Source organism: Tursiops truncatus, chromosome 10 (assembly GCF_011762595.2).
Source record: "Tursiops truncatus isolate mTurTru1 chromosome 10, mTurTru1.mat.Y, whole genome shotgun sequence".
Lineage (NCBI taxonomy): Eukaryota > Metazoa > Chordata > Mammalia > Artiodactyla > Delphinidae > Tursiops > Tursiops truncatus.
In genome coordinates, this window is record NC_047043.1 from 100,752,968 (window position 1) to 100,779,873 (window position 26,906).

General features: G+C 54.7%; 2 protein-coding genes across 4 annotated transcripts in view; one reads left to right on the forward strand and one right to left on the reverse strand.

Moving 5' to 3' along the window:
- Window positions 1–26,906, reverse strand: part of CFAP92 (cilia and flagella associated protein 92 (putative)) — a 139,453-nt gene that overhangs the window by 104,119 nt on the left and 8,428 nt on the right. Inside the window, exons 4-11 of the mRNA XM_073787768.1 lie at window positions 23,099–23,272; window positions 22,231–22,348; window positions 21,806–21,975; window positions 21,457–21,524; window positions 18,965–20,645; window positions 17,624–17,746; window positions 16,365–16,583; window positions 1,899–2,194 (exon numbers count right to left, since the gene is read on the reverse strand). Of these exons, the coding sequence (XP_073643869.1) occupies window positions 1,899–2,115 (217 nt within the window). The 5' untranslated portion in view covers window positions 2,116–2,194; window positions 16,365–16,583; window positions 17,624–17,746; ... (3 more) ...; window positions 22,231–22,348; window positions 23,099–23,272. The remainder of the gene's footprint in view (window positions 1–1,898; window positions 2,195–16,364; window positions 16,584–17,623; window positions 17,747–18,964; window positions 20,646–21,456; window positions 21,525–21,805; window positions 21,976–22,230; window positions 22,349–23,098; window positions 23,273–26,906) is intronic.
- Window positions 12,111–26,906, forward strand: part of EFCC1 (EF-hand and coiled-coil domain containing 1) — a 33,046-nt gene continuing 18,250 nt past the window's right edge. For all 3 annotated transcript variants that reach the window (XM_073787773.1, XM_033865528.2, XM_073787774.1), the window contains exons 1-2: window positions 12,111–12,814; window positions 14,238–14,524. In XM_073787773.1, the coding sequence (XP_073643874.1) occupies window positions 12,119–12,814; window positions 14,238–14,524 (983 nt within the window). In that variant the 5' untranslated portion in view covers window positions 12,111–12,118. The remainder of the gene's footprint in view (window positions 12,815–14,237; window positions 14,525–26,906) is intronic.

The following is a 26,906-nucleotide window of genomic DNA, read 5'->3' on the forward strand; positions in this document are numbered from 1 at the left end:
AAAACATAGGCAGAACACTCTTTGACATAAATTGCAGCAATATGTTTTTGGATCCGTCTTCTACAGCGATGGAAATATAAACAAATGGGACCTAATTCAACTTAAAAGCTTTCACACAGCAAATGAAACCATAAACAAAATCAAAAGATAACCTAAGGTCTGAGAGCAAATATTTGCAAATGATGCTACCAACAAGGGATTAATTTCCAAAATTTACAAACAGCTCATGCAGCTCAATATCAAAAAAACAAACAACGCAATGAAAAAACGGGCAGAAGACATAAGTAGACATTTCTCCAAGAAGACATATAGTTGGCCAACAAGCACAGGAAAAGTTGCTCAATGTCACTCATTATTAGAGAAACGAAAAATCGAAACTACAATGAGGCATCACCTCACACCAGTCAGAATGGCCATCATTAAAAGTCCACAAACAGTAAATGCTGGAGAGGGTGTGGAGAAAAAGGAACCCTCCTACACTGTTGGTGGGAATGTAAATTGGTGCAGCCACTGTGGAGAACAGTATGGAGGTTCATCAAAAAACTAAAAATAGAGTTACCATATGATTCTGCAATCCCACTCCTGGGCATAGATCTTCAGAAAACTGTAATTCAAAAAGATACATGCACCTCAGTGTTCATAGCAGCACTGTATACAATAGCCAAGACATGGAAGCAACCTAAATGCCCGTCGACAGAAGAATGGATAAAGAAGATGTGGTACATATACACAATGGAATATTACTCAGCCATGAAAAGAATGAAATCATGCCATTTGCTGAAACATGGATGGACCTAGAGATTATCATACTAAGTGAAGTAAGTCAGACAAAAACGAATATTATATATCACTTAGATGCAGAACCTAAAAAATGAAACAAATGAATTTATTTACAAAACAGAAATAGACTCACAGACATAGAAAACAAACGTATGGTTACCAAAAGGGATAGTAGGGGAGGGGAGATAAATTAGGAGGTTGGGATTAACATATACACACCACTATATATAAAATAGATAAACAACAAAGACCTACTCTATAGCACAGGGAGCTATACTCCATATCTTCTAATAACCTACAATGGAAAAGAATCTGAAAAAGAACATATATGACTGAATCACTTTGCTGTACACTTGAAACTAAGACAACATTGTAAATTAACTATATTTCAATTAAAAAGCTGATATAAAAAAAGACAGTCCACCTTAAAAAAAGTGGAGTACTTTTCTCTGCCCTTAATCTTGGGGTTCAACCATGTGCCTTGCTTTGGCCAATAAAATGCCTGCAGGTGGGAGGTGTCCAAAGACCTGAAGAGTGCTGGGGTGACTGGGCTTGCCCTCTTTTGTGCCCTGCCTTTCCATGACAGGAATGCATCTGGGTTGCCCACACATCCGAGAGGAGGATGACAGAGACAGAAGCAGGGCAGAGCTACTGCAGGAAGCCCAGCCTAGATCAGCTGGCCTGCTCACCCAGGACAGGGATTTCTGTTTGAAGCCAATGAAATGGGGAGTTGTTTGTATTTGTTACACAGCGGTTTTGGGTAGTAGCTGATTACCTTTGCACTCAGAGATTTTGATCCAATAATCTGAGAGTCTGTATTTAAACAAGGAATTAGATGATGCACAACCAGCTTATGGGCGGGGGAAATGCCTTAACCTCTCCGTCACTTCTTTGTTTTCAAAAAGCAGAAATAACATCACCTGCTTCTTGGGGTTTTGAGAAGACTGAGTCTGTGAAGCCCATAAACTGTTCCTTGCCTGGACCACAGTGGGCCCTAAAGTGGCAGTTCCTTTCCGGACCTCTGCTCCTGGCACTGGCCACCCTACTGAGGGAGCACAGGTGCCCTACACTCCTGGGAGAAGGTCACTGGTACACCCCCTCTCTGCTGTCACACTTACCCGCGGTCACTGGGAAGGCCAGAGAGATGATGAACTTGCAGGGGACAACGTGGGGCACGTCCGAGTCGAAGGTGCTGGCAGGCCCTTCTGAGGACTCGCCGCTGCACTGGTAGCCGGTGGCCGACTCCTGGGCCCAGGCCCTAACCTTCAGGTTCTCCTCCACTTCACACTCGCTCCCGGACTGGTAAAAGCTGCCCATGGAGGACATGGTCCTCATGCTCGCCTGGTCCTCGTCCTCCCACTCACAGGCCGGCAGCTACATGCGGCAGGGCGGCCCCCCCGGCCGGCACTCCCGGCTGCAAGGAAATAAAGGCACGGCCATCACCACCACTGCCCCCAGGAGGGAAGCCCTGCCTGCCCCCTCCTCTCCCCCGTGCCTTGTCCTGTTCCGGGCTGACCAGCCAAGGCCTCAGACACTGCCTGGCACGCAGCGGACACTCAATAAAGATTAGATGAACCTCAGAGAATGATGCCGTCAGTAACCGTGATAATCAGCAAAGCTAGCGTCTCCAAATTGAGTCCCGTCCTCCCGGCCCCAGCTGTTCCTCCTTTCAAGATCAAAGTTAATCATTCAGCACGTCTGGAATGCCTGCTCCAGGTGAGTGCAATTCCCCAAGAATCACAAGGGAATGGGTGGGGGGTGAGGGCCTCGGGTTAGCTGTGCCGAAGCACAGTATGACCTTGGTTTGGGGGCAGCACGCGCAAGAGCCTGCTGAGGCCAAGGAGGGCGAGGACCCCGAGGCAAGACCCGACCGAGCACTGAGTACTGGGCTCCGGGCACGAACGCCCTCCATGGACGCCGCACGCCAGCGAACGCTAAGAAGGGGCTGCGCAGCTGGAGCGGGGGCCGGGGCGGATGGGGGGGTACCTGCGGCACCTGTGAGCGGACGCGCTGGGCAGCCGCGTGGGCTCAGACGACGGCGTCGGTCAGCTCGCACAGCAGCTGCACAGCCTCCTCACCGAGGAGGCTCAGAGGACCTGGTGCGTCCACCCGGGCAGGGAGGCCCGCAGGAGCCGCCTCGCCGCTATGTTTGGCGGTTGCTAGGAGACGCGCGTGGCCGCAGCCCCGGGGCGGGGCTCCTCTCCTGGGGGCGGGGCTCCCCGCCTCGTTCGCTGGTCCCAGGCCAGGTGCCCAGACAAGGTCCGGCAGAGAGTCGTATACAAATGCAGAACCAGCTGCCTTTATGCCTTCAGTTATTCGCTTATCCACTCAGTCTTTTTTTTTTTTTTTTTTTGGATGTGGACCATTTTTTAAGTCTTTACTGAATGTTTTACAATATTGCTTTTTATGTTTTGGTTTTTTGTGGTTTTTTTGGCCGTGAGGCATGTGCCGTCATAGCTCCCCGACCAGGGATCGAACCCACACCCCCTGCATTGGAAGGCGAAGTCTTAACCACTGGACCGCCAGGGAAGCCCCCATTCAGTCTTTCAGGAATTCCTGCTCTGAACGTGAGCACCTATTATGCGCCTGAGCCTTACCTGCAGTACAGGGGAGAGGCATTGCCAGCTCCCCCACTACAGCTCCATCAGCGGCCCCCTCCCGTTCTTTGATGAAGGCAAAGGAAGCACCGGGCTCTGCAAACTCAGATGACCCGACCCCACCCCACCCCCCATCCTCTCTGGCACAGACTCTGCTTCTGTCACTGATGTCTTTCAAATATCACGAGAATTCTTTTTAGTCATCATGAGCGCCAAACTCAGCGATGAGGAAACCGAGGCTTAGAGAGGTGAAGCTATTTGCCTGAGGTCACACAGGTATACGGCAGCACTGGATTGAAAGCCAGACTATCTGACGGACACCCTGCCCCCCACCCCCAGATAAGGGACCCCTAGCTGCTGCTCCCGATGTAGAAGACCACAGACCACCAAAGGGGCTGCGGCGGAGGGACACATCGCAGAAGCGACTGCCCGGAGGGGTTGGGGCAGGCTTCACGGAAGAGGTGACAAAAGCGAAACTGTGGGGTCTGCCGGGCGAGGAAAGCAAGGGAAGGCATTCCAGGCAGAGGACACAGCATATGCAAAGGCCAAGCGGAGTGAAAACGTGTGGCAAGTTCAGGGAAGGGATGATGAGGCTGGAGTGGCGCACGGGGACCCCGGTACCAAGCCCCTGGGCAGTAGTTTGTTCAAGCGAATGGGTGCGGAATCTCCACACACACTTCGCTGTTGCAGAAACTCAGGCTCTGAGATGAGACACAACCTACCCGTGGCCAAAGAGCAAAACTGTGGACGCAAGCACCCTCCCACCCAGTGCCCACCTCCCTAGGCCGTCCCCAGGGGCTGGGGACAGTAGTCCAGTATTCCAGAATACTTCCCACTGACGGGGGCCCTCCAACATTCCTCAGGTTCGATCAGTCTAAAAAACTGAACCTTAAGAACAGCTGTGAGGGGAAGTCTCCAAATGGCAGTGAGGTCCCCTGGGGAGAAGGACTCAAGTTTCACCACTGAGTGCCATGACACCCTGTCCAACAGCCTGCAGACTACCGTCCACAAGCAAGGAAGTACTAAAAAGACACACCCAGGGTTGCAAGGGGAAAAGGCTACTAGGATACACCAGCTCCCAAAAGGCCCCATTAACAAGAGCTGGTCAGTGACGCCACCCTCCCTGGGACAGACAGCAGGCCTCCTGCCCGTCAGGTGCACCTGCTGCCTGAGGCTGGTTTTGCTCCAAAGGGTCCTCGATCACCCTGTTACCAAGGGCAGCAGCCAATCTCCCCAGCATCTCCTGTGGGGCGGCCCTGAACTCAGGCTTGAGAGGTCTTAGACCAAAGAGCCTTGGTCCTGGATGTGCATGAGAATCACCCAGGATCATGTCAAATCTTCAATCCTGAGGCTTCACTCCAGACCTGTGGAATTGATTCTCCAGAGGTGGGGCTTAGGAACCGGTGATAGATTGTATTTTCCAAACACCTCAATAGATTCCCTCCCACCCTCTCTTCTTACAGTGTGATGTCAACACTCTTCACATCCCGTGGTGGGTCTAGTCCCCTCCCCCTTGAACCCCGACAGAACTTTTGGACCACCTCAGCCAACAGAGTAGAGTGGAAGTGACACTCGGTGACATCTGAAGCCAGGTCATACAAATTCCATGTGCTTCTGCCTTGTTCTTTGGGGCGCTCACTCTAGGAACCCAGCATCATGTTGTGAGGAGACCCAAGCAGCCTCATGGAAAGGCCACGTGTAGATGCTCTGGCCAACAGCCGGCAGGGTTCCCGGCCAACTGCCAGCCTCCCTGCCCAAAATGTGAGAGCCAGACCTCAGGGGATTCCAGCCCCCAGCCTTTGAGTCACCTGGCTGACACCATGTGTAGCAGAAACCAGCTGTCCCCATGAAGCCCTCTGCAAATTGCAGATTTATCAGCAAAGTAAGTTACTGCTGTCCTAACCCAGTAAATTTGGGGATTATTCGTTGTGCAATAATAAATAACTGGAACAGAACGCTTGTTTGTTAAAGTCACCTCCACCAAGATCCCATTGCATAGCCAAGATCTGGAACCACTTCCCTGAGGGAGGTAGTGTCCAGGTCAAGAGCCAGGGCACCATGGGATGGAATGAAGGCAAAGGTGTGTCACCTGAGACTCAGGCACGACGGGCGGGTCTCCCCTCCCCTCAGCAAAGACGGCTTCAGGGCTGGCAAAGTCAGAATACGACAGGAGGAAGGGCAAAGTCACATTGCAAAGGGGCACCCCGTGGAGCGCAGCCATCCGAGGGCGATCTGTCCCTGCTCCTTCTTCCTCCAGGGCAGTGGAGCGCCAAAGCTCCCACGGCACCCAGAGAGCTTCTGAAGTTATTGCAAGACTCTGGCAGCTGGAAGCATACACCCGTCTTCTTCTTGCCATCCCTCTCCTAAGCAAAGCACCCCCGCCACCTTATAACAACTTTACTGAGGTGTATTTTATATCATACGGTGCACCCATTTCAAGTGTATGATTCAACGATTTTTAGTAACTTCACCAAGTGGTGACATCATCACCATAAATAAGTTTTAGAACATTTTCATCTCCCTAATAAGATCCTTCGTGCACAAGTTTCACCCAAAAGTACTATAATTAATTAAAATTGACCTCTGTTCCCACCCCAAGCTCTAGACAACCATTAATCTACTTTCTGTCTCTAAAAAGGTGCCTTTTTCTGAACATTTCCTATACATGGAGCCATACATCCATTGTGTCTATCCAGCCGTCAGTTCATGGACACTTAGACATTTATGAAGATGCTGCTGAGGACATTCACATGAGGGTCTCTGTGTGGACAGATGTTTTCGGTTCTCTTGAGTAGAGGCGTCTAGCAGTGGGAGAGCTGGGTCACGTAGTAAGCGACACGTATGGCTCGGGCTTTACGCATGTCTTTTACTGACAAACTGTTCTCCAACATGGCTGCACCATTTCACATTCCCACCAGCAACGTGTGAGGGTTCCTATTTCTCTACATCCTCGAAAACATTTATCGTCCGTCAGTTATTATCGCCATTCTCGTGAGGGCGAAATAGTCTCTCATTGAGGTTCTGCTTTGTATTTCCCTAATACCTAACGGTACTGGGATCTTTTCTCGTGCTTATTGGCCAACCATATATATTCTTTTGGGAAATGTCTGTCCCTGTCTTTCACCCATTTTTCGATTGGGTTGTTTGTCTTCTTCTTATTGAGCTGTTGGAGTTCTTTGTCAATTCTGAATACAAGGCCCCTACTGGGCATGTGTTTTGTCAAGATTTTCTCCCAGTTGCCTGCTTGTTCCGTCATTTCTTAATGGCGTCTTTATCACTGCGCTTTGAAGTGCAAAAGTTCTGAATTTTGATGAGATCCAATGTATTGATTTTTTTCCTTTTTTTTGGGACCACGTGTTTGGTGTTGTATCTAAGAAATCTTTGCCTAACCCAGGCCCATTTTTAATAGAGAGAAGTCAAACTTGGCGTCTGAACGCTAAGCAAATCCACTAACCAAGACTCCTAAAAATGTAAAAGCTTTGACACTAAAACTGATGGCTCTCGGAGAATCCCAGACACTCCAGGGGACTGTACAGAATGACACAAGTTTTCTGAAAAACAGTTTGACAACATCAAGAGCTTATAAAATGCCCGCACTCCTTGGCCCTGCAGTAAAGCACCCAGGAAATAGAGCCAACCTTTCACAGTGTTGTTGGAATGGAGAAAAACTGCAAACCACCGCTATGTGCACCTATTGGGACGACAAAGCACCTTCCGGGTCAGTCCTAAGAGGGAGTGTGGACCAGCCTTTGAGAATAACGTTACCCAGGAATGGTAATGATGGCGGAGCCATTTAGGAAGATGGGTGATGTGCAGAGACAGATCCCAACAGCCGCATTTCAACTTGTTTCTTTATGTCACATTGAAGGAGGTACAAGTGACATCCTGTAAAATTCACCCTTTTAAGTGCTTTGACAGGTGTACACAATCATGAAACTACCACCCCCATGAAACTACCACCCCCATATAGAATGTTTTCACCACCCCCAAAAGTTCTTTCATGCTTAAATGCATGGAAAACATCTGAAAACAAATACATCAAAAGAACCCTGTGTTCTTCTCTTGTTGGCACGAGGGGGGATGGTTTTTTTGCTCTTTAGCATTTTGCTGGGCTGTTTGTAGACACTGTGAACAATATACTATTAGGAATGGCTCAAACAATACTGAGCTGACTTCAGAAAAACCACTTCTCTCCGCTCTCCCCGACGCAGCCACACACCCATCCCCCAGCTCACACAAAAGCGCAGGAGACCTCTGAGTTTGCTCACTTTGAGCCTTAAACAAAAACCTCGTGGGTCCAACCGGGATGATTTCAGAGGCGCCTGGTAACACTGCCCGCAGACAGACAGGCCTGACAGCGCCCCATTATCAACCCGGACTCCCCTGCCCCCAAGGAGCTGCGGGGGGCAGAGGCCAGGCGATGGTTCCACGTCAAGATATTTAAAGTCTTTCTTTTCGATACTGACTGGCCCAGAAAAGTTCCTGTTCAAAGGATTCCTTCCGCAAAAGCCATGGCCAGCTGCAGCAACGGGGGTAGTCTCCCCTGGGTCACCAGCTCTCAGCATTAACATGAAATTGAATCAGATTCATCTGCAGAGCCACAAGACGGAGGGGATATGGGGATATACGTATATACACGCTGCTTCACTTTGCTGTACAGGAGAAACTAACACAACATTGTAAAGCATTTATACTCCCATAAAGATGTGGGGGGAAAAAAGTCCAGAGTCAAGTTCCAGCGTCCCGTTTTTTTTTTTTCTTTTTCTTTTTAATTTGGCTGCACTGGGTCTTAGTTGCGGCACGCGGGATCTTCGTTGGCGTATGTGGGATCTTCAGTTGCAGCAGGCATGCGGGCTCTAGTTCCCTGACCAGGGATTGGACCTGGGACCCCTGCACTGGGAGTGCAGAGTCTTAGCCACTGGACCACCAGGGAAGTCCCCAGAGTCCTGTTCTAAGTACAGACAGCAACGTCCCTGGCGGTGGGACTCCCGGCCTAGAAGTTTCTACGGTCCAGCTGGGAGTCCAATCAACCTAACATCTGGAGTCTCGCTGACTCCAGCATCTCTGGGCACAAGGATGCTTGAATCCCAGGGATGCCAGCTACATGTAGTTTTCCTTCTGATGCAGTGTGTCCACATCTATAAAATGACATAATTAGTGCCTACTTAATGCCAGGCCCTATGCTGGGCATGGGGGTACCAGGTCTCTGGCCTTGTGAAGCTCAGCCCTCGTGGCAGGCCTGCAAATAAGTGGCAATGGGGTACAATGCTGTTTCTTAAAATACAAGTTAAAAAGTACGTCTCACCTGTAGGCAGAGAAAGCACATGGAGAGCCTCATGCCACACTGTGCCCGGCAGCAGCTGCGGGCAGGCAGCCCAGAAGGGGGCTGGAGCTCTTCTCTCAGTGTGCCCGACACCAAGCCCGGCGGACAGACAGGAAGCGTCCCTCCCGTCATGGCTGATAGTGCGTTACAGGGAGACAGACAGACGCACCAGGCAAGAGAGTCTGTTAGGGGCGCAAAGGGCTTGCAATGTCACCGAAGGCCTCACTGAGGGGCTGACGCTGGAGCAAGGGACTTGGAGGTGAGGGGGCAGGCTGTAAACATCTGGGGAAGCAGATGCAAAGGCCCTGGGGTGAGTTAGAAGAACAGCAAGGAGGTCAGTGAGGGAGGCATTGAGGGAGGTTACGGGGGACACGGGCGCACACTACACTGGGCCTTTAGTCCCTGAGAGAGGGAGATAACAGTGGGTGCTGAGCGAAGGAGGGCGTCCTCTGGCTGTGGAGGACAGACGTAGGAATTCAAGGGCACTTCCTGGGAGGAGGCTGTTGCAATGATTCAGGTGAGAGATGCTGGGGGTTTGGTCCAGGGTAGCAGTGGCGCAGGAAGAGGGGGTCAGATTGGGGGTGAGCTCTGAAGGTGCACGGCCTGACAGACCGGATGTGGCGCGAAAGTGACAGAAGAACCCAAGACGGTAGGGATTTGCCGAGGGAGGCTGGAGGCCCCGCGAACTGAGATGGAGGTGTTGGAGGGGAGGAAGGGAAGGAGTCCAGGACTGAGAACATCTGTATTCCTTTACCCATTGAGAAATACATGAATTACACTGCTGGTAGGAACGAAAATGGTGCAACCACTTTGGAAAATGGCCTGGCAGGCCCTCAAAAGTTAAACATAAAACTACCACACAGGGCTTCCCTGGTGGCACAGTGGTTGGGAGTCCGCCTGCCGATGCAGGAGACACGGGTTCGTGCCCCGGTCCGGGAGGATCCCACATGCCGCGGAGCGGCTGGGCCCGTGAGCCATGGCCATTGAGCCTGCGCGTCCAGAGCCTGTGCTCTGCAGCGGGAGAGGCCACAACAGTGAGAGGCCCGCATACCGCAAAAAAAAAAACAAAAAACTACTACACAACCCAGCAAGCTCACCCCTAGGTATATGCTCAAGAAAAGTGAAAATATATGAACACACAAAAACTTCTACGTGAATGTTTACAGCAGCATTACTCAGAACAGCCAAAAAGTGGAAACGATCCAAGCATCCATCGACAGATGAACAGATAAACAAAACGTGGTCCATCCATACGATGGAATATTACTCAACAATAGAAAGGAATGAACCGCATGCCAGCTACAACCTGGTTGACGCTGGAAAACATTATTGTTAACGTTCTCAAAAAGGAGCCAGTCACAAAAGGTTACATATTGTATAATTCTGTTTGATACACAATGTCCAAGATAGTCAAATCCATAGAAACAGAAAATAGTGGTTTCCTAGGGCTGGGAGTTGGGAGTGGAGGGTAGGAAACTGGAGCAGTGGGTGGGCTACCTAGTACAAGGGTTTTTTTGGGGGTGGTGGTGAGTGATGAGCATGTTCTAAAAATGAAATTGTGATGCTGGTTATATGCTCTATAAATATACCAGAAACCACTTATTAATATACCTTAAACGGGTGAACTCTGTGGTCTGTAAATGGCAAATAAAGTATGTCTTCCCCCCCAAAAGAAAAAGAGAAAAGAAACAAACAAAAACATCTCCTTTGTCAAAAAGAGAGATGTTACACTGAAAGCCAAACTCCTCCGACCCCTGGAGATAACGACTGAATCCGTTTGTGAATCCCTCCATCTTTTTCTATACGCTTACATACACATGTCCTCCCAGAAAATATTTAGTACTGTTTCGTGTGGGTTTATTGTTATTGTCGCTTTTTTCTCTCATCCTTTTGTGGTGATTCATCCCGGCTGCTGTACCAATGGGCAAAATGTTGTCTCCAGTTTCTCGCTATTATAAACAACGATGCAATGAACATCCTGTACACATGTGTTTTTTCTACGGCAGAAGCCAAGCATTGGAGTTGATGTAAAATGTTTTGTCAAATTGCTACCACTTTAATAATTTTTTTTTTAAATGCACATCCAAAATGGTTGGGGAGAAGCATCTAACTCCTTCCTGGCAGAGGTGTGTGGTGGGCACAGTCTTCAAGAATGAGTAGAAATCTGCCAAATGGACAAAGTGCTTATTCTGGGGTACTGCAGCAGAGGAGACAGAATTTTAGTGCTTTTTCAAATTCCAGGATTTAACACTGAAATTCCTAGAGCTGTACACAGGCCAGATTCTGCCCATCGTATAGCCAAAGGCAGTTGAAGAAATCTGCCTCTTACTCCTGCGAGGCTGGATGAGGGTTCCCAGTGCAGGTATCAGGTTAGGACATCTCTACACCCCTCTTGTCAAAAAAAAAAAGGAAAAGCAGCCTTACATTCACCTGAGAGGCTGATTTTTCTTTCCTCTTCCAGAACGGTGTTCTAAGGCACCAGAGGAAGTGTTGGCCAAACAGCTACCTGGTAGCCTAACCCCAGCTCAGAGGTGGAATTCCGGTCGCAGGGCCAATCCACTCCCCAGGCACAAACGGGTGAGAAGACGGAAGGCCACGGCTTTCCTACACCACCACCACCACCACCACCACCCCTCCCGCTTCAACACACACAGAGCTTAGAGAGCAAGGGTCCGGCTCAGATCGGCTTCTATCCAGCGGGATGGCCCTAACGCATCCCCTCACTTCTCGGAGCTGGGTTTTCCTCTGCTCTAGTTACCACGTGAGGCCCTTTGCACCAGCCCTGGTGGAGTGAGAAGCGGGTTTAGGAACCCAATCGCTGAATTTAAGGGGACGGGGGCTTCTCCATACTTACGGGAGTACGGCCCCAGCTAGCTTGCGGGGCTACCCTTGAAAGGTTTTCTGGCGAGAAGGGGTGGAGTGACGCGTGGGCGCGGAACAGACCTGGGGGCCACCGGACCAGGGGGCCACCCTCCAGCCCTCCCCAGCTTCCTATCCCGAGCCCACCCCTTGTCCCCGTCTCGGGGCACACTCTCTGCACAACGCAGCTAGGTGGAGAGCGGGGGAGTTGAAAGCAGACAGACCTGGGAATGGGAGGAAAAGAGGGGATGCCAGGGACGCCCCGGGAGTGATGAGGGGAGAAGAGTGCAGGGGTCACCGAGAGAAGCGAGATCAGGAGGGAGACCAGTCAGCAGTGGCCCCACGGGGGTCTCGGGGCTCCTGGGTCCCCTAACCAAGCCCCCTCAGAGCCAACCCGGAGAAAACACAAACGCCCTGCCAGGCCAGCGCAGCTGCTGGACACGGCCCTCGGCGCCGCTCCAACCAGACCGCCACCGCTAAGCCCCTCCTTTCAAGAAACTCTGGGGCCGCCCCTGGAAGTGGCAGGGCGGAGGGACCCGAGGAGCGGCGCTTGGCGGCGATGGAGCCCAGCGGCCCGGGCACGGGGACCGGCGTGGAAGGCGCGGCGGGCGACCCGTACCAGCGACCAGCGCGGCGCACACAGTGGCTGCTGAGCGCCCTGGCGCACCACTACGGGCTGGACCGAGGCGTGGAGAACGAGATCGTGGTGCTGGCCACGGGCCTGGACCAGTATCTACAGGAGGTCTTCCACCACCTGGACTGCCGAGGCGCCGGCCGCCTGCCCCGCGCCGACTTCCGCGCGCTCTGCGCGGTGCTGGGGCTGCGTGCCGAGGAGGCTGCCGCCACCTGGGAGGCTGCCGGGGATACAGCCGCGGGAGACACGAACTCCGGGGATGTGATCGCTGGGGTGGCCACCGATGGGGACGCGGATGCGGAGGAGGAGGCGCGCCTGGCACTGCGCGCCGAGCCGCCTGAGCTCACCTTCCGCCAGTTCCACGCGCGCCTCTGCGGCTACTTTGGCACCCGCGCCGGGCCCCGTCTGCCCCGCGGCGCTCTCAGCGAGCACATCGAGACGCAGATCCGCCTGCGCCGTCCGCGCCGCCGCCGCCGAGCGCCCCATACGCCCGGCTCCGACGGCGGCCCGGACAGCGAACGCCTGGCGCGCTTGGAGGAAGAAAACAGCAGCCTGCGTGAGCTGGTGGAGGACCTGCGGGCCGCGCTGCAGAGCAGTGACGCGCGCTGCCTAGCACTGCAGGTGCACCTGGTCCCGGGGCGGAGGGTGACGACGGAATGGGGCGGGGGTGGGGGGCATTTGACAGCGGGCTGGCTGCAGAGCCCCTGCTGTGCGGAGGAAGAGGACGGGGGGGGGGGGCGCCGCGGGGGCGGGTGAAGGGCAGCCCTCCCCACTTCAGCCTACTTGCATCCTGTCCCTAGCCACCCCATTCCACTCCAACACACTCTAGTCCCCTCCCCTACTCACATCACACATTCCAGCCCCCCAAAACTCCAGTCCCTCAGAGAAAACCATTCCGCCAACACACACACACAGCCCATCTCATCCTGCCTCTCTGACCCAGCCGTGGACCCTCGCAGGAAGCCTGGTCAGTCTCACACACATACGCCTCCGGAGCTCTCCGCGGTGCCAGGATTCCAGGAGGCCTAGGAGATAAGGTGTGAGGAAGGCCTGTCCGCACCCTTAAGGAACTAACGAGGTACACAGGCAGCTCGGTGCAGTCACTCAACGAACATTGGAGGGCCTCCCTCAGGGCCAGGCCTGGTGTCCCAATGCTAGGTAGTGTCACTGTCGACCAGGCAGGTCTGGCCACTCAGCGCTGCGGGGGCCAGGCACTGAGAGAGGCATGGACCCAGCCCAGGCATCTGCAATTCAGTCAAAAGCACTTGAGCGTTGTGCCCAGCCGTGTGTCAAAGGCCATGGGGGGCTGGGGGTCAGACGAGGACCAGACGGCCTCTGACCCAAGGGGCCACAGGCCAGGAGGGAGCTGACGTTCTAGCAGCCCTGCCCGCCCCCCACACAGCCCGGCGTCACAGCCCTGAGGGGTAGAGAGAGGCCAGGGAGTGCGCAGGGGTGCAAGGCGCGGATTTCAGGGGCCACGGCCAGCGGGCATCGGAGAAGCCAAGTCCGGGGCGGGAAAGTACTGCCATTGTGTGGAGTAAGATCGTCCAGGATCATTAGTTCCCCAAGTATTTGCTGAGCACCTACTGTGAGCCAGGCCTGTTTTAGGCGCCGGACGCCCAGCAGTGAACAGGACAGAAGAAAACCGCACCCTCAAGGAGGCGGCTGCCTAGCAGCAGACAGCGAGGAGGGCCGGGAACGCCCACAGAGGGCTCCCTAGTCTAAGGCGTGGAGGAGCACGAGGGAGCGGCGTGCCCTGAGGGCCGGAGGCGGACAGAGAAGAGGGCAGGCGTTTGGGACTCACTGGAACTGTGCAAACAACAGAATATGGGCTTTGCGCCTCAGTGGCCCGCATCCATTAAAAGGGAGTGACATGAGCTCCCGCCTCGGTAGAGTTAGGGCGAGGGTTAAATGAGTTCAGATGGGCCCAGGGCGGCGAGCACGAGCGCGAGCAACGTGCCGGGTTGCTTTGCTCACGCGCCCTGGGCCGGGTGGGGTCTGGCGCGAGGCGCTCACCGCCTGCCCTGCTGCCCTGTTCCGGCAGGTCGGCCTCTGGAAGAGCCAGGCGGGCGCCCAGGAGGCGGCGCACGGCGGGCCCGAGGCGGCGGCGGCGCGGGAGCTGCGGCAGGCGCGGGGCGCGCTGACGGCAGCCGAGGCCCGCGCGGGGCGCCTGCGCCGGGGCCAGGCCGAGGTGCGGCGGCGCGCGGAAGAGGCCCGGCAGGCAGTGCTGCGCAGCCTGGCGCGCGTGCGCGAGCTCGAGGCGCTGGCGCGGCAGGTGCCCGGCCTGCAGCGCTGGGTGCGGCGGCTGGAGGACGAGCTGCGGCGCTACAGGTGAGCCGGCGGCCCGGGTGCCCCAGATCAGCTCCCGTTCTCCTGAACCTCAGGTGCGCTTTCCTCCCCTCAACTCGTCCCCGTGTTGTTCACGTCTTCAGGTACTCGCCCACCCATCCATCCGTGGGCCTGTTAACCCATAAAGCCCCTCCGTTTGCCTATTCGCTGGGAGTAATAGGATAGATTTGTTCTTATTTGTTCTTTGATCCGTGCAATAACAAAGATGATAACAGCTAACACTTACCGAGCACCTAAGGTGTGCCAGGCTCTGAGCTAAGCACTTAACCTGACTAAGCACTTAACCTCACTGAGTCCTCACAGCCACCGGACCTATGAGGTAGGTACCGTTATGTCCCCATTCTCCAGGTGAGGAAACAGATGCGCATTGATCCCTTGTGCTAGCTCCACCAGGGTAGGAAGCTGGGCTCGGGACCAAGGTTCAAGTCCTGGCAGGGCCTCTGACAGATGTGTGACTTTGGGCAAGTCACGGCCCCCCTCGGAGTCCCTGTTTCCTCTTGGATGGAACAGAGCTTGGGGCCCCTGCCTGCCAGGGAGGCTGTGAAGAGGCAGTGAGGCCCTGCCTGGCTCACTTAGGTGCTCGGTAAACAGAGCTCCCTCCCTTTCAAACCACAAGGCACCCGGCCTGCCTGCCTTCCACATTTACTGAGCACCAGCTCTGCACAGGGACTATGCCAGCCACAGGGGGTGTCATTCTGAACAAGACATTCCGCAGTCCTCGCCCTGAGCAGCACTCGTGAGCGTGTGAGGTCCCCACGTGAGCGTATGTGTGGCAACAGCTGGCTGCCTGCTGTCAGGGAGAGCAGGGCCCTCGGCGTGCCTGCTGCAGGCTCAGCCAGCGCCTGCACACCTGACCCGGGAGTGGAGTGCTGAGGGTGGGACGTTACCTGGCGAGATGGGCCAGGGAGGGGGAGGGGGGAGAGCGTGCTAGAAAACGGGAACAGTGTGGGCCAAGCGCAGAGGCAGGAGGGGCCTTGGCCCGGTCCAGCAGCTAAAACAGCAGCTGGAGGGGTAGAGCTGGAGAGGCAGGCCGAGGCCAGGCCAACCCCAATGGCTGTGACGAGGTCTTCGGCCTTTCCCTCGAGAGAGCATGAAGCCATGGGAAAGTTCTAGCAAGGGGGCGACAGGAACAGACTTGCACTGCAAAAAAATCACCCTGGCTACAGTTGTGACAAAGAGATGGAAGGAGAGGGGAAGGGCAGAAGACAGTGGGAGCCGGGCAAGAGGCTGCCGTCCGACTTCAGCCCGAAAGGCAGGCGGTCTGGCCCAGACTGGTGGGCAGGGCAGCCAGAAGGGGTGGCTCTGAACCTAGTTCCTCATCCGGGGGACCATGTCCTTGACTTTTGAGGTGCTCCCAGCGGGGACGCGAGGACGCACCACGGTGGAGAGAGGAGGCCGGCTCTGGGCTAGCCTTCTGCAGCTCCAAATGTTTGGATAGTCACTTCCTGTTTGCATAGCTGATCGGCCAAAGAGCAGGGCCCGTTGGCTCGAGGCCCGTATCCCGCCTTGGAACTTTCTCCAAGAGGAGAAATAAAGGGTCTCTTCTTTCTTTTGCTCTAAAGTAATTGTCACAGCATGATTGTAAAAATAACTCCAAACATTGGGATAGCTCTTTACAGGAGAAAAAGTGGATCCATACTCAACACAGTATTTAATCCTCACAAGGACTGTTCAAGGGAGAGGTTTTATCCCCATCTTACAGGTTGTGGGAAGTGAGGCTCCGAGAAGTTAAGTGACGTACCCAAGGGCACACGGCCAAAAAGTGGAAAAGCAAGGTCTGTCTGCCCCCACAGCCTGTGTTCTTTCTGTCTTTCCACTTTACCTTTTTTGTTGCTGACTCATGGTTACAAGATGGCTGCTGCACCTCCAGGCCTCATGTCTGCTGTCCAGGCATAAGAAGGACCAGTGATATTGGGGGTGTGAAGGATTTTCTTCTAGTGAGCTTTGCCATTCTATTCAGGGAGAGGCTCCCCCACCTTCTCCCGCCAGAACTTGTACCTCCATCAACTTGGCCAGAACTGCGTCACGTGGCTGGCCCTACCTGCAAGAGAGTCTGGTGATATTGAGGCCCCAAACAAACCTGAGGCTCTCTTAGGAAGGAAAAAGGGAGCAGATATTGCAGAGGCTCCAAAGGAGATGCCCAGTGAATGAGGAAACCAAGGACCAGAGAGTGACCTTCACACGGTGATTAGGGGATGGTTGTCACTCGCTTCCCTGTCCCTAAACCTCACCCAGACCCAGAAGCAAACCTCCTCTCCCCGTTTTCTGTAGTCAGAGCTTGCAGGTTTGTGGGCTGACTTGCCCCCAAAGTTCTCCCTCTTTGGAGAAAGGAAAGGGGAGGGGATAGGACAGTTGAGAACACTAGTCACATAGCCAAGCTTGATGGATGCAGAGCTCAGCTGAGCTTCCCAACCCTAAGTCAAACCTCCTTCCCCTTCTCTGCCACCTCCTCAAGGGCAATCTCAGCAACTCTCTTCCTCATTGCTCAGACTTCTAGTTAGTTCTTTCTCAAACCTGCACCTTCTTTTCCCTCCCACTCAGTCCTTTGCTGTGGGTTCTACCCAGTCCTTTCCCCGTTTCTCAGGTAAACCTCCTCCTGTCACGTCTCTTTGGGGGTGCTGTAACCCCGAGCTTGCCCAGCTCTTCCCATAGTGATGATGAGTTCCCAGTGTGCTCTGTGGTTGCTGCCCGTGAGCCTAGCTTTAGCAGAAGCCAGGATCCTGGAGGGTCCCCCTGATCTCCAGGGTCATGGAGCTCGCCCTCTGCCTCAACCAGGGCCTGATTCTCGGCTGGTTTCTAAACGCGTTTCCTAGCTCAGAGTTTCTCACTACACAGGCGGGGAGAAGTTGAGCTCCACTCCTTAGGATAACATCCCACGGTCAGTCAGCAGGGTTTTCCTCGCCTCTGTCTGCGGATGAGACGGCCCTGGATGGCCCCGGGCTTCCTGCAGCGGCCTCCCTGTCTTCACTCAGCACGCAGGGTCTCCTGCCCCTTCCCCACTTGGGCCTCAGAACCCAAGTCCTGACCCCTCAGGGGCAATTCAGCTCCATCTCCTCTTCCCACACAAGCTGGGCATCTTACCTTTTTGTTTTTGACCTTGACTGGATTATTTTAAATGGTTATATTCTATCCAGCACTTCTGTGTGTTTGTACATAGAAAGAGAGCTTCCCATAGCACCTCAATCCACCATCCTGACCAGGAACCTAAGAGAACAGACAGTAAATATTTAAGCCATTGGAAACGCTCATGTATTCGTTCCACGTTTTCTAAGCACCTTCTATGGACAAAGCCCTGTGCGGATACCTGGGTACACAGAACTGGTACAGGCATGCCCACTGCCCTCTGAGGGTCTCCTGGGCCCGAGTGGAACAGGCCATGAACACACATGTTGGGACACAAACATGCTTTGTGCAGAGGGGCCCCAAGAGAGCAACTGCTGCTTTCAGAACCATGGGAGTCCTGGATCAGATACAAGGATTCCACATGTCAATGTGACCTGCAGCCTCCTGGAGCTGGACAAAGACCCTGGGCTCACCCAGCCAGCCCAGTCTGCGGAGGATTACCCGGTCCACCACAACCCCATCAGCTTCTGCTTCCCACGGCTGGTCTCCTGGGTCCACCTCGTCCCAGATGGGAGACTCAACTCCTCCAAATCGCACAAGAGAGTCCCTCCTCCCAGCACATTTGTGAGCACAGTAACCCTGACAGATGATCCATAGGGGAAGACGCGGATTACGTTGCAATGAAGCAAATAGTTTCATCTGGAATACTTGACGTCACGATTTATACAGTGTCATTTTACCTCTGCCCCCATCCATCTAGAGTGTTTCCCTGTCACTTCTCCCAAACTACACCCAAACCCTCTCCACCTTTCTCTCCTCTGTTTTCTCTTTCTTCCTATCAGCCAGGTCTCTTAGATGAGTGCCAGAAAGCCTGACTCAAACTGACTTGCTTAAAAAAGCTGGCTCTCAGTGAAGTTTAAGCATGTCCAGCTTCAGGCCTGGCTGGATCCAGGTACTCAAACAATGTCACCAGGATATGGAAGCTCTGCTTCACTCTCAGGCAAGTTCTCTCCCCTGGTAGCCTCTGGGGCACTTACATCTCGAAAGGTCACCTCTTGTCTGAGCTATCCCACTGGAGTGCCAGGCTGAGCCTCAATGGACAAACCTGGAAACATGTTCATCCCAGAACCCATCAGGGGGCCGGGATGATTGGGTGCTCTGATTCACCAAACTTTAGTCACTTACCCACCAAACATATACAAACCCACAGCCAACCCTGTCCAACTCTGAGACTGAGATCCTCCCAGGAGAATCACGGGAGCACGTATCCCAGGCTTGTTAAATAACACACACCCCTGCCTTTGCTCCTCTCGGGAAGTCACAGCCCAAATCCCCTTTCTTGTCTCGGGAACAGCCCACCTGTGGCAACTGGAGAATCTCTGAGTGGAGGGCCCGGAAGGAAGCCTGCTTAAGCGCAGGACAGGCTTGTCTCAGAGTCAGCTCTCCCAGGCTGCTGAACGCTTTGGGGTAGCTGGGGGCACTCTGCACCGTCGCCAACCTCGCCTGTCTCAGTGCTTCAGGACCTGCTGGGAGGATGGGCCCAAAGGATCCGGATTACTGGCCTCCTGGCCCAGCCCGTGAGCCCTCCTAGGGAAGCACGATGTCTTGACGTTGTTTGGCCCAGCAGCAGGCCCAGGGCTCCCAGTAAGATGGTGAATGAACAAGTGAACGGACCAACAAGCATATGGATGGATGCAGCCTCAAAAACGTCTTGGCAGAAAGGGCATGGGCGTGCGGGAGTCCAGCACCAGGCGAGCCCTGAGTGGTCCAATGGCCTGATCCTGCTTCGAGGGGAACCATCCTCCACCCGGTGACTAGATTCTCTTGAAGCCCCGTGTCTCAGCCATTTCTCTGCCCTGCCGCCCCTTGCTCTGCGCCACGGAGGAGAAGCTGGGCCTTTAAGACACCTGGGCAGCTGCCTGGGGCCAGCACTGCTGGGCAGGGGCTGGGCTCCAACGCCCAGAAGACAGAAAAGCTAGCTCAGCTGGAGCCGGAGGAGGGGCCGCCTCTGTGGCTTTGTGTCTTGTCTGGGAAGGATGAAAAGGCTGGGATGGATGGGGGGGAGGGAGGCGTAGGGCAGCTCACTGGGCCGGCCACCATGCTGAGGACACAAAGATGAGGCCTTGGAGGGCCACCTCTTTTCTTCCGCCCCAGTGCAGCAGCCCGGCCTGATGGGGGGTGGGCGCAGAGTCAGTGGGTCAGGAGGGAAGCAGACGGGCGGGGGCCGCCATCTGGAGCTGGGGGGCGGCTGGCTGCAGATTCCTTTATCCTTAGAAGTGAGCGTGTGGGTGGCCGTTAGTGGGAATTGAGGCCTTTGTCCAGGGGACAATACCCCGGGCTCACAAAGGGACACTGCTGGCCCAGCACCTGCTGCAGGCCCACCCGGGCCGTTGAGATGCAGAGGGGGGCTCAGTGGGTGGAGGGCCGAGCTCGGGAGGCCCGGCCCAACCTGGGCTTGAATCCCAGCTTTTCCATATCTTTACGGTGGGACCTTGAGCTGGCCCCTCCCCCTGTGCCTCAGTTACCTCATCTGTGAAGTGGGGTGGGGCCCTGTTGCCCTGGACGTGTGTGTTCAGTGATGTGGGGGCAGGGAGGTGCAGGCGGAGCAGGCAGCTCTGGTCTCAGACCTGCCTCAGTCATTTTTTCTTTAAAGAAATTTATTTATTTACTGTTTCTGGCTGCGTTGGGTCTTCGTTGCTGCGTGCGGGCTTTCTCTAGTTGCGGCGAGCGGGGGCAACTCTTTGTTGCGGTGCGCGGGCTTCTCATTGCAGTGGCTTCTCTTGTTCCGGAGCATGGGCTCTAGACGCACAGGCTTCAGTAGCTGTGGGACATGGGCTCAGTAGTTGTGGCTTGCGGGCTCTAGAGCACAGGCTCAGTAGTTGTGGCGCACAGGCCCAGCCGCTCCGCGGCATGTGGGATCTTCCCGGACCAGGGCTCAAACCCGTGTCCCCTGCGTTGGCAGGTGGATTCTTAACCACTGTGCCACCAGGGGAGCCCATGTCTCAGTCATTTTTGCTTCTGTGAGCCTCCTTTTCCTCATCTGTAAAATGAGGGTGACAAGAATAATAATGATTATTATATTCACCTCATAGGGAATTTGAAGATAAGGTGCTAATATGTACAAAGCACCTAGAATAACGCTTACCCTTGAGAAAACTCTCGACGAATGCTGGAGATTATTATTCTATTTATCCCTTATCACAGTACCCCCCATAAATAGTAATGGTAGTGGTCGTTGGTGTTGCTGATATGAACAGAGTCTGGCCCCAGAGAACCCTATGTGTGTGGCGACCGCCACAAGGAGTGGACAGTGTCAGCTGAGTGTCAGGGTCCTACCGGAATTGCACAGTGTGGGCAAGCACAGGACCCTGACCCCAGCGTGAGTGACGATGGCTAGGGCATCTCTCGGGGGAATGCCATCATCTGAGCTGGGTGTTGAAGGATGAGTAGGAGTTTTCTGAGGTATCGCAGATTCAGGTTGCCGTGAGTGCAAAGGCTTGGAGGTGTGAAGGCCTTGGTGCCTCTTGGGAACAGGAAGACGTATTGTGGCTGGCGGGTTTGAGGTGGAAAGTGGCAGGAAAGGAAGCTGGAAGGGTAGGCGAGGATGGCGAAGGGCCCTGAGCACCAGGCTGAGGCACGAGGCCTTCACCCCAGAGAACGAGGGAGACAGAGAAGGGCTTGAAACAGAAGTGAAGTGATCACTTTGAGCTTCAGAGCAACGCTTCAGGCTGCCTGTGAAGGACAAATGGGCAGGAGGGAAGGTGAGAGGCAAGGAGGCTGGTGAGGAGACCATTTCTGGGTCCAGCGCCTGAGAAGGGACAGACCACCAGCCCCACACCTGGAGGCCTTACCTGGAGCTGGGCAGAGCCTCAACCTGCCATTCTCCATTCTAGGTCAGAGCCTTCCTCAAGGACAGCACCTTAGGATTTGCAGGGTGAAACAGGCATTAGAGCCACAGGCAGCAGCCAGGTTGACAAGGGGGACCTACCTCTGGGTGGAGGAGCCAGCAAGGGGTCACCCAGAGCCAGCCGTGGTGTCCTCACCTCGTGCTGGGTTGGGGAGAGCAAACACGAGTGGCTTTCACCCTAGCGTTAACAGAGCGCTCCGACGTGTCGTGGGCACGTTATGCGCTGCGGGCTGGATGGCGAGCCAGGACCTCAGGGGTCAGTGGGAGTGAGAACCGTGCCTCGAGAATCTTACCTGGTCACGTTCACAGTCACGGACCCCCAGGAGCCCAGTTCAGCAAAGGATCCCACTGCGTACAGGCTGAGGAGGGGGATGTCAGGTGACTGTGGCTCCTCCTGAGTCCTCAGGGTCCGGCCGGGACCGATGGGGGATTACCGGACCTTTTATCCCCCTGCTACGTCACCCTGAAATTGCAGCCAGAGTTTGCTAAGAAGCCACACCGCCTGGACCTAAACTCAAGTCCCACCTACAATTTCTCGCTGCATCCCCGACACCTCTAGCTCCACTGGCCACAGGTTACCCACTACGGCCAGTATGGCACGTGGGCGGTCACACCACACCTGCGTAAAGATGACCTTCCAGGGGCAGCTGGGAAGACATCTCTAGCGGTGGGTTCATCAGTTGGGGATGCCCTTCCGCCGAAAGTTACAGGAACTCACCTAACAGTGCTTGGAGCACACTGCGGTTTGGGTTTCATTGTCTGCTCCTGACCAGAAGCCCGGGGCGGGCTCTGTGATGAGTCTTTGAGATGTGCCTCAGACACGTGGCCTCCACACGCTATTAAAGGCAGAAAGCACAGGACATCTGTTCGTTTCTATCCAGAAAAGCAAGGCCCGCCCAGAAACCACAAGTGCGCGTCTGTGTGAGCTCAACAGCCAGGGCGGGGCCCCAGAGGGCAGCGGAGCCGGGGAATGAGTGCAGGCAGTGAGCGGGGAGGAGCCGGGGACCACCGGTTGAGTTGTTCGATCGATAGAGTCCCTCCCTGAGGTGATCTGGCCAAGGTCACCCAGGCAGTCAGGGCATAGCCCAGGCTGGACTCAGTCCTCAGGGGCCCAAGAGTCCTGGGCTCTCGCGCTGCTTCCGTCGGGGCTCGGGAACAGGCCTCGGCTCTGTGCCTTCGAGGTTAGTTGGGGATGCTCTGAGACCCTACGTTTGCGAGCCCTGCTTTCCCAGTTCCAAGCCAGGCGGGTGGCCTCAGGCACACAGACAGGTGACAAGAGGACCACGATATCGGTTTCCCAGGTCAGGGGGAGCCGCACAGGACCCGGGGTGGCCTGAAGTGCTAGACCAGTCGGTCGCCTTTGGCCACTGCCTGCTTTATCCATCTTCTTTGGTGCCTTGACCCTTCTTGAGAGGCTCTGACTCTACCTGTTTTTGCCTCCATTTGCTCATCTGGAAAATGAGGTTAGTTTTAGTGCCTACATCATAGGCAAGACTTAAGTGAGATAACGTGTAAAAAGCACTTTGACTTGTGCCCGGCACACAGTAAGTAGTCCACCAATTTCATTGTCATCAGTTGGCGCTTACCTGCAGGGAGCAGACTTTAAATCCCGTGCCACCGGCACTGTCCATCCATCCCGAACCTCTGCTTGTCCCTGCTTGGTTTCACGCGCTCCGGCTCCACACGGGAGGGGACAGGCTGCAGTGACCCCAGATCCGTAACTTTCCAAATTCAGTGACCTGCATACTGCTTCCCAGCACCTGCAGATAAAGTCTCAGGGAAGAACGCTGCCCAGCCCAGCCTGGGTGACAGGCCACGTCTAGGCCATCACTGTGGCCAGGGCGCTAGGATACGCCAGCCAGCCAGAACTAGGACGCACGCTCAACCCTGTGGTCTGGGAGAGGTGGATGCTAGGTAGGGGGCGGGACAGTTCCTGAAAGCAAAGTGGGTGCTGTTATCAGGAGACAGGAGGAGGATGCCATGAGACAAAAGCAACAGACTCCACCTCGTGACCTTCCTCTTAGAAGTGAGAATCCAAGACGAGTGAAGGCTGCAGCGTGGCACCAAGCAAAGGGAAGATGAAAAAGGGGATGCTTGGGCCTCCGAGCCCAGGATTAGCACCAATCCCTCTACTGGGGTAACCCAATAGCTCCAAGAAAATCCTTAGATTAACTCTTGATTATCCTGACATGGGTCACGCCCATCCCTGAACCAATCAGTGGTACCAGGGATGCTGGAATATGCTGACTGGCTAAGTTGGCGGGGTGTCATGTGACTACCCTGGACCAATCACTGCCACTCTGGTTCACAGGACCTGGGTCTCATGGATGGATTGAAGGGGAGGTGGCTTCTGCAAAGAACAGCAGTCCCTCTCGACTGGGAGCTCCTGCGGGCAGCAATGGCGCCCAATGCCCCTCCTTTCTGCCCCTGCGGCCATTGCTGGGCAGAGGGCCTGGCCCAGAAAGGCAGGTGTTTCCTCCTGACCGGGCGGGTGCACGGACCATGGGAAACGCCTGAGGCTCCCATCACCTGCCCTGAATCCTCCTGAGAGGACAGGGGTGACTTAGAGAAGGCTGGAGCCACCGACATCAGAGACCCTGAAGCGGGGAGGGGACAGAGATTCTCTGTGGGGTCTCTTCACGATTTTCTGTCAGAATTAACCACTGACTGTTCTTTATCCAACCACATTTTGTCACATGCCCAGAGTGCCGTGCTGCCCTGGGTCCAAGGGAAACAGCCATGAACGAGGCAAGGTCCCTGCCCTCATGGGGCTGACGTCCTGGGGGGAGACCGCTGACCAATAGGTGACAGTACACGGGATGAATAAGGGGAGGGCACGGTGGAGGTGGCTGCTTTGCTACAGTGTGTTAGTGGCAGTGTATTAGTCAGCTCGGGCTGCGTGACAAATACCACGGTCTGGGCGGCATCAACCACAGATGGGCACCGTCTCGCAGTTCTGGAGGCCGGAAGTCCAAGATCAAGGTGTGGGCAGCAGTGGTTTCCCCTGAGGCCTCTCTCCTTGGCCTGGAGACGGCCGTCTCTTCCCTGCGTCCTCACACAGTCATTCCTCCGTGCATGTCTGTGTCCTAACCTCCTCTTGTTACAAGGAGACCAGTCACATTGGATGAGGGCCACCCTAGGACCTCATTTTTACTTAATCACCTCTTTAAAGGCCCCGTCTCCAAATACAGTAATACAGTCACATCCTGAGATACCTGGGCTGAGGGCCTCCTTGCCATGACCGTGGCCCTGAGAGATGGGGCCCCCACTCTGGCCCCAGCTTCCTCCACTCTGCCCGCTGTGCACCCCTCCAGCCATGTTGACCTCTCTGCTCCTTGAACCCCAAACCCCTCCCTGGTCCACTTCAGGCACAGGGTTCCCCGACTGCTCCCAGGCAGCTTCTGACTAATTCGCATCCACCCAGCTGTCTTGGCTACATCCCATGACATCTTCAGAGGCCGCGGCCCGGCCAGCCTGCTTCCCTGTCATCTCTCACAGCCTCTGGCCTTATTTTTGTTGTGACTTCACCGGGGTCCATGTCGCCCAGGGGAAGGGAGGCTCCAGGAGGTCGGGCCATTCTGGTAAGTACAGTGTCTCCAGCACATAGTTCATCTGTGGGATGAACTGCAGAGCCAGATTAGCAGCTCGGACTGTGGGGGGCCTGCTCAGACACCCCCTTGCACCCACCCCCCAGTAGAGGCGGTGCCCCGCATTCAGGTAGGGACCAGAAACGAGGAACAGTCAGAAAGGCTTCCCAGGCCCCGAGGCCTGTCTGCACACTCCCCTCTTCAGGATTTATTTTCGGCTCTTCCTCCAAGGCCCCCCCTCAAGCTCTTCTTCCTACTGTTGTTCTTTTGTTTTCACACACCCGTCTCTGTTTCCTGCGAGCCTTCACTCAGGAAACGCCACACAGCAAAGGCAGCCGGTGTGCGAGCCTCCAGGGCCTCTGGCTGCCTGGAGACCCCACTCCTGGCCAGCCCTGGCCAGGCCCTGCATGTCCTGTCTGCCCTGCAGCTCCCCAAAGCTCGGGGGCTACTGGGTGTCAGAGGGTTGAATGCAGAGAGGGAAGCAAATGAGAGTAACATCTTCTATCCATTTCAGAAAAGGCTGAATGCAGGGGTGTGACGGTCTCTGGCTGGGTCACCTTGCTGAGTTACTTGGTTCCAGCCCAAGTCGTTCAAGCACTAACCTACGGTTGCCTTGAGGCATTTTACATATGAATTAAAGTCTTTAACCAGTTGACTCTGAGTAAGGGAGATGATCCTGGTTAATCTGGGTGAGCCCCATTTAATCACTTGCTAGACCTTAAAGCAAGGCTGAGGGCTTCCCTGAAACCAAGAGGTTCCGCCTGTGGACACAGTTTCTGCTGTGCCCAAGGGTCTAGGCCGCCTGTGCGCTCCCCTGCCTCTGGATTTCAGACTCGCTGAGTACAGAGGCCACTTCCTGGTTACAAAACTCTTGAGACAGCACTGTAGCTATAGACGTGGATGTAGATGGGCATCCCCTACTGGCCCCACTTCTCTGGGTGAACCCTGACTCAACCAGGGGTTGAGGCAGGAGGGAACAGAGGCCAGCGTTTCTGTGCACTTGTGGTTATGATGCACTGCACTAACGACTTCACATACACAACCTCATTTAACGCCCAAGCAGTGCTGTGAAGTGTTTATCAGTGACAGTGCTTTAGGCTGCAAGTAACAGAAAACTCAACTCACAATGGATTAAACCACAGGGACATTGATAATCCTGCATGAGAAGTCCAGGGGACAGCAGCTCAGTGATGTTTGCAAGGACCCAATTCTCCATCTTTCGACTCTTAGCCTGTCATCTTGGCCTATCAGCAAAGGCCCCTCGTGGTCACAAGATAGCTGCCATGGCCCAGGCATCACTGCCACATCCAGAGACAGAAAAATAACTTCCTTCTTCAACTTCTCTGTTCCCAGAGACCCTCCTGGAAGACCTCCCCTCATCTCTCATTGGCCAGGATCACATCACATGCCTGTTCCTAAACCAATCCTTGGCAAAAGGAAGGAATAATCATGATCAGCTTAAACCAATCAGATCTCCTGTCTGGAAGCACTTGGCCACTCAGTGCCTGGGAAGCACTTGGCCACTCAGTGCCTGACGGAATAATTGAGATTGTGCCAACAAGACAGATGGGGTGTGATTGTTTGGGTTGCTGTATTTGGTTCCTAGCAACCATAACAAATTACCACAAACGGAGGCACTCAAAACAACACCCACTTATGATCTCACATTCTGCAGGCCAGAAGTCCAGGCAGGCTTGCCCGGGTTCTCTGCCTAGGCTCCCACAAGGCTGAAATTAAGGTGCTGTTGACCTTGGGCCGAGGGGAAGAATCTGTTTCCAAGCTCACCCAGGGGTTGACAGAATTCAGA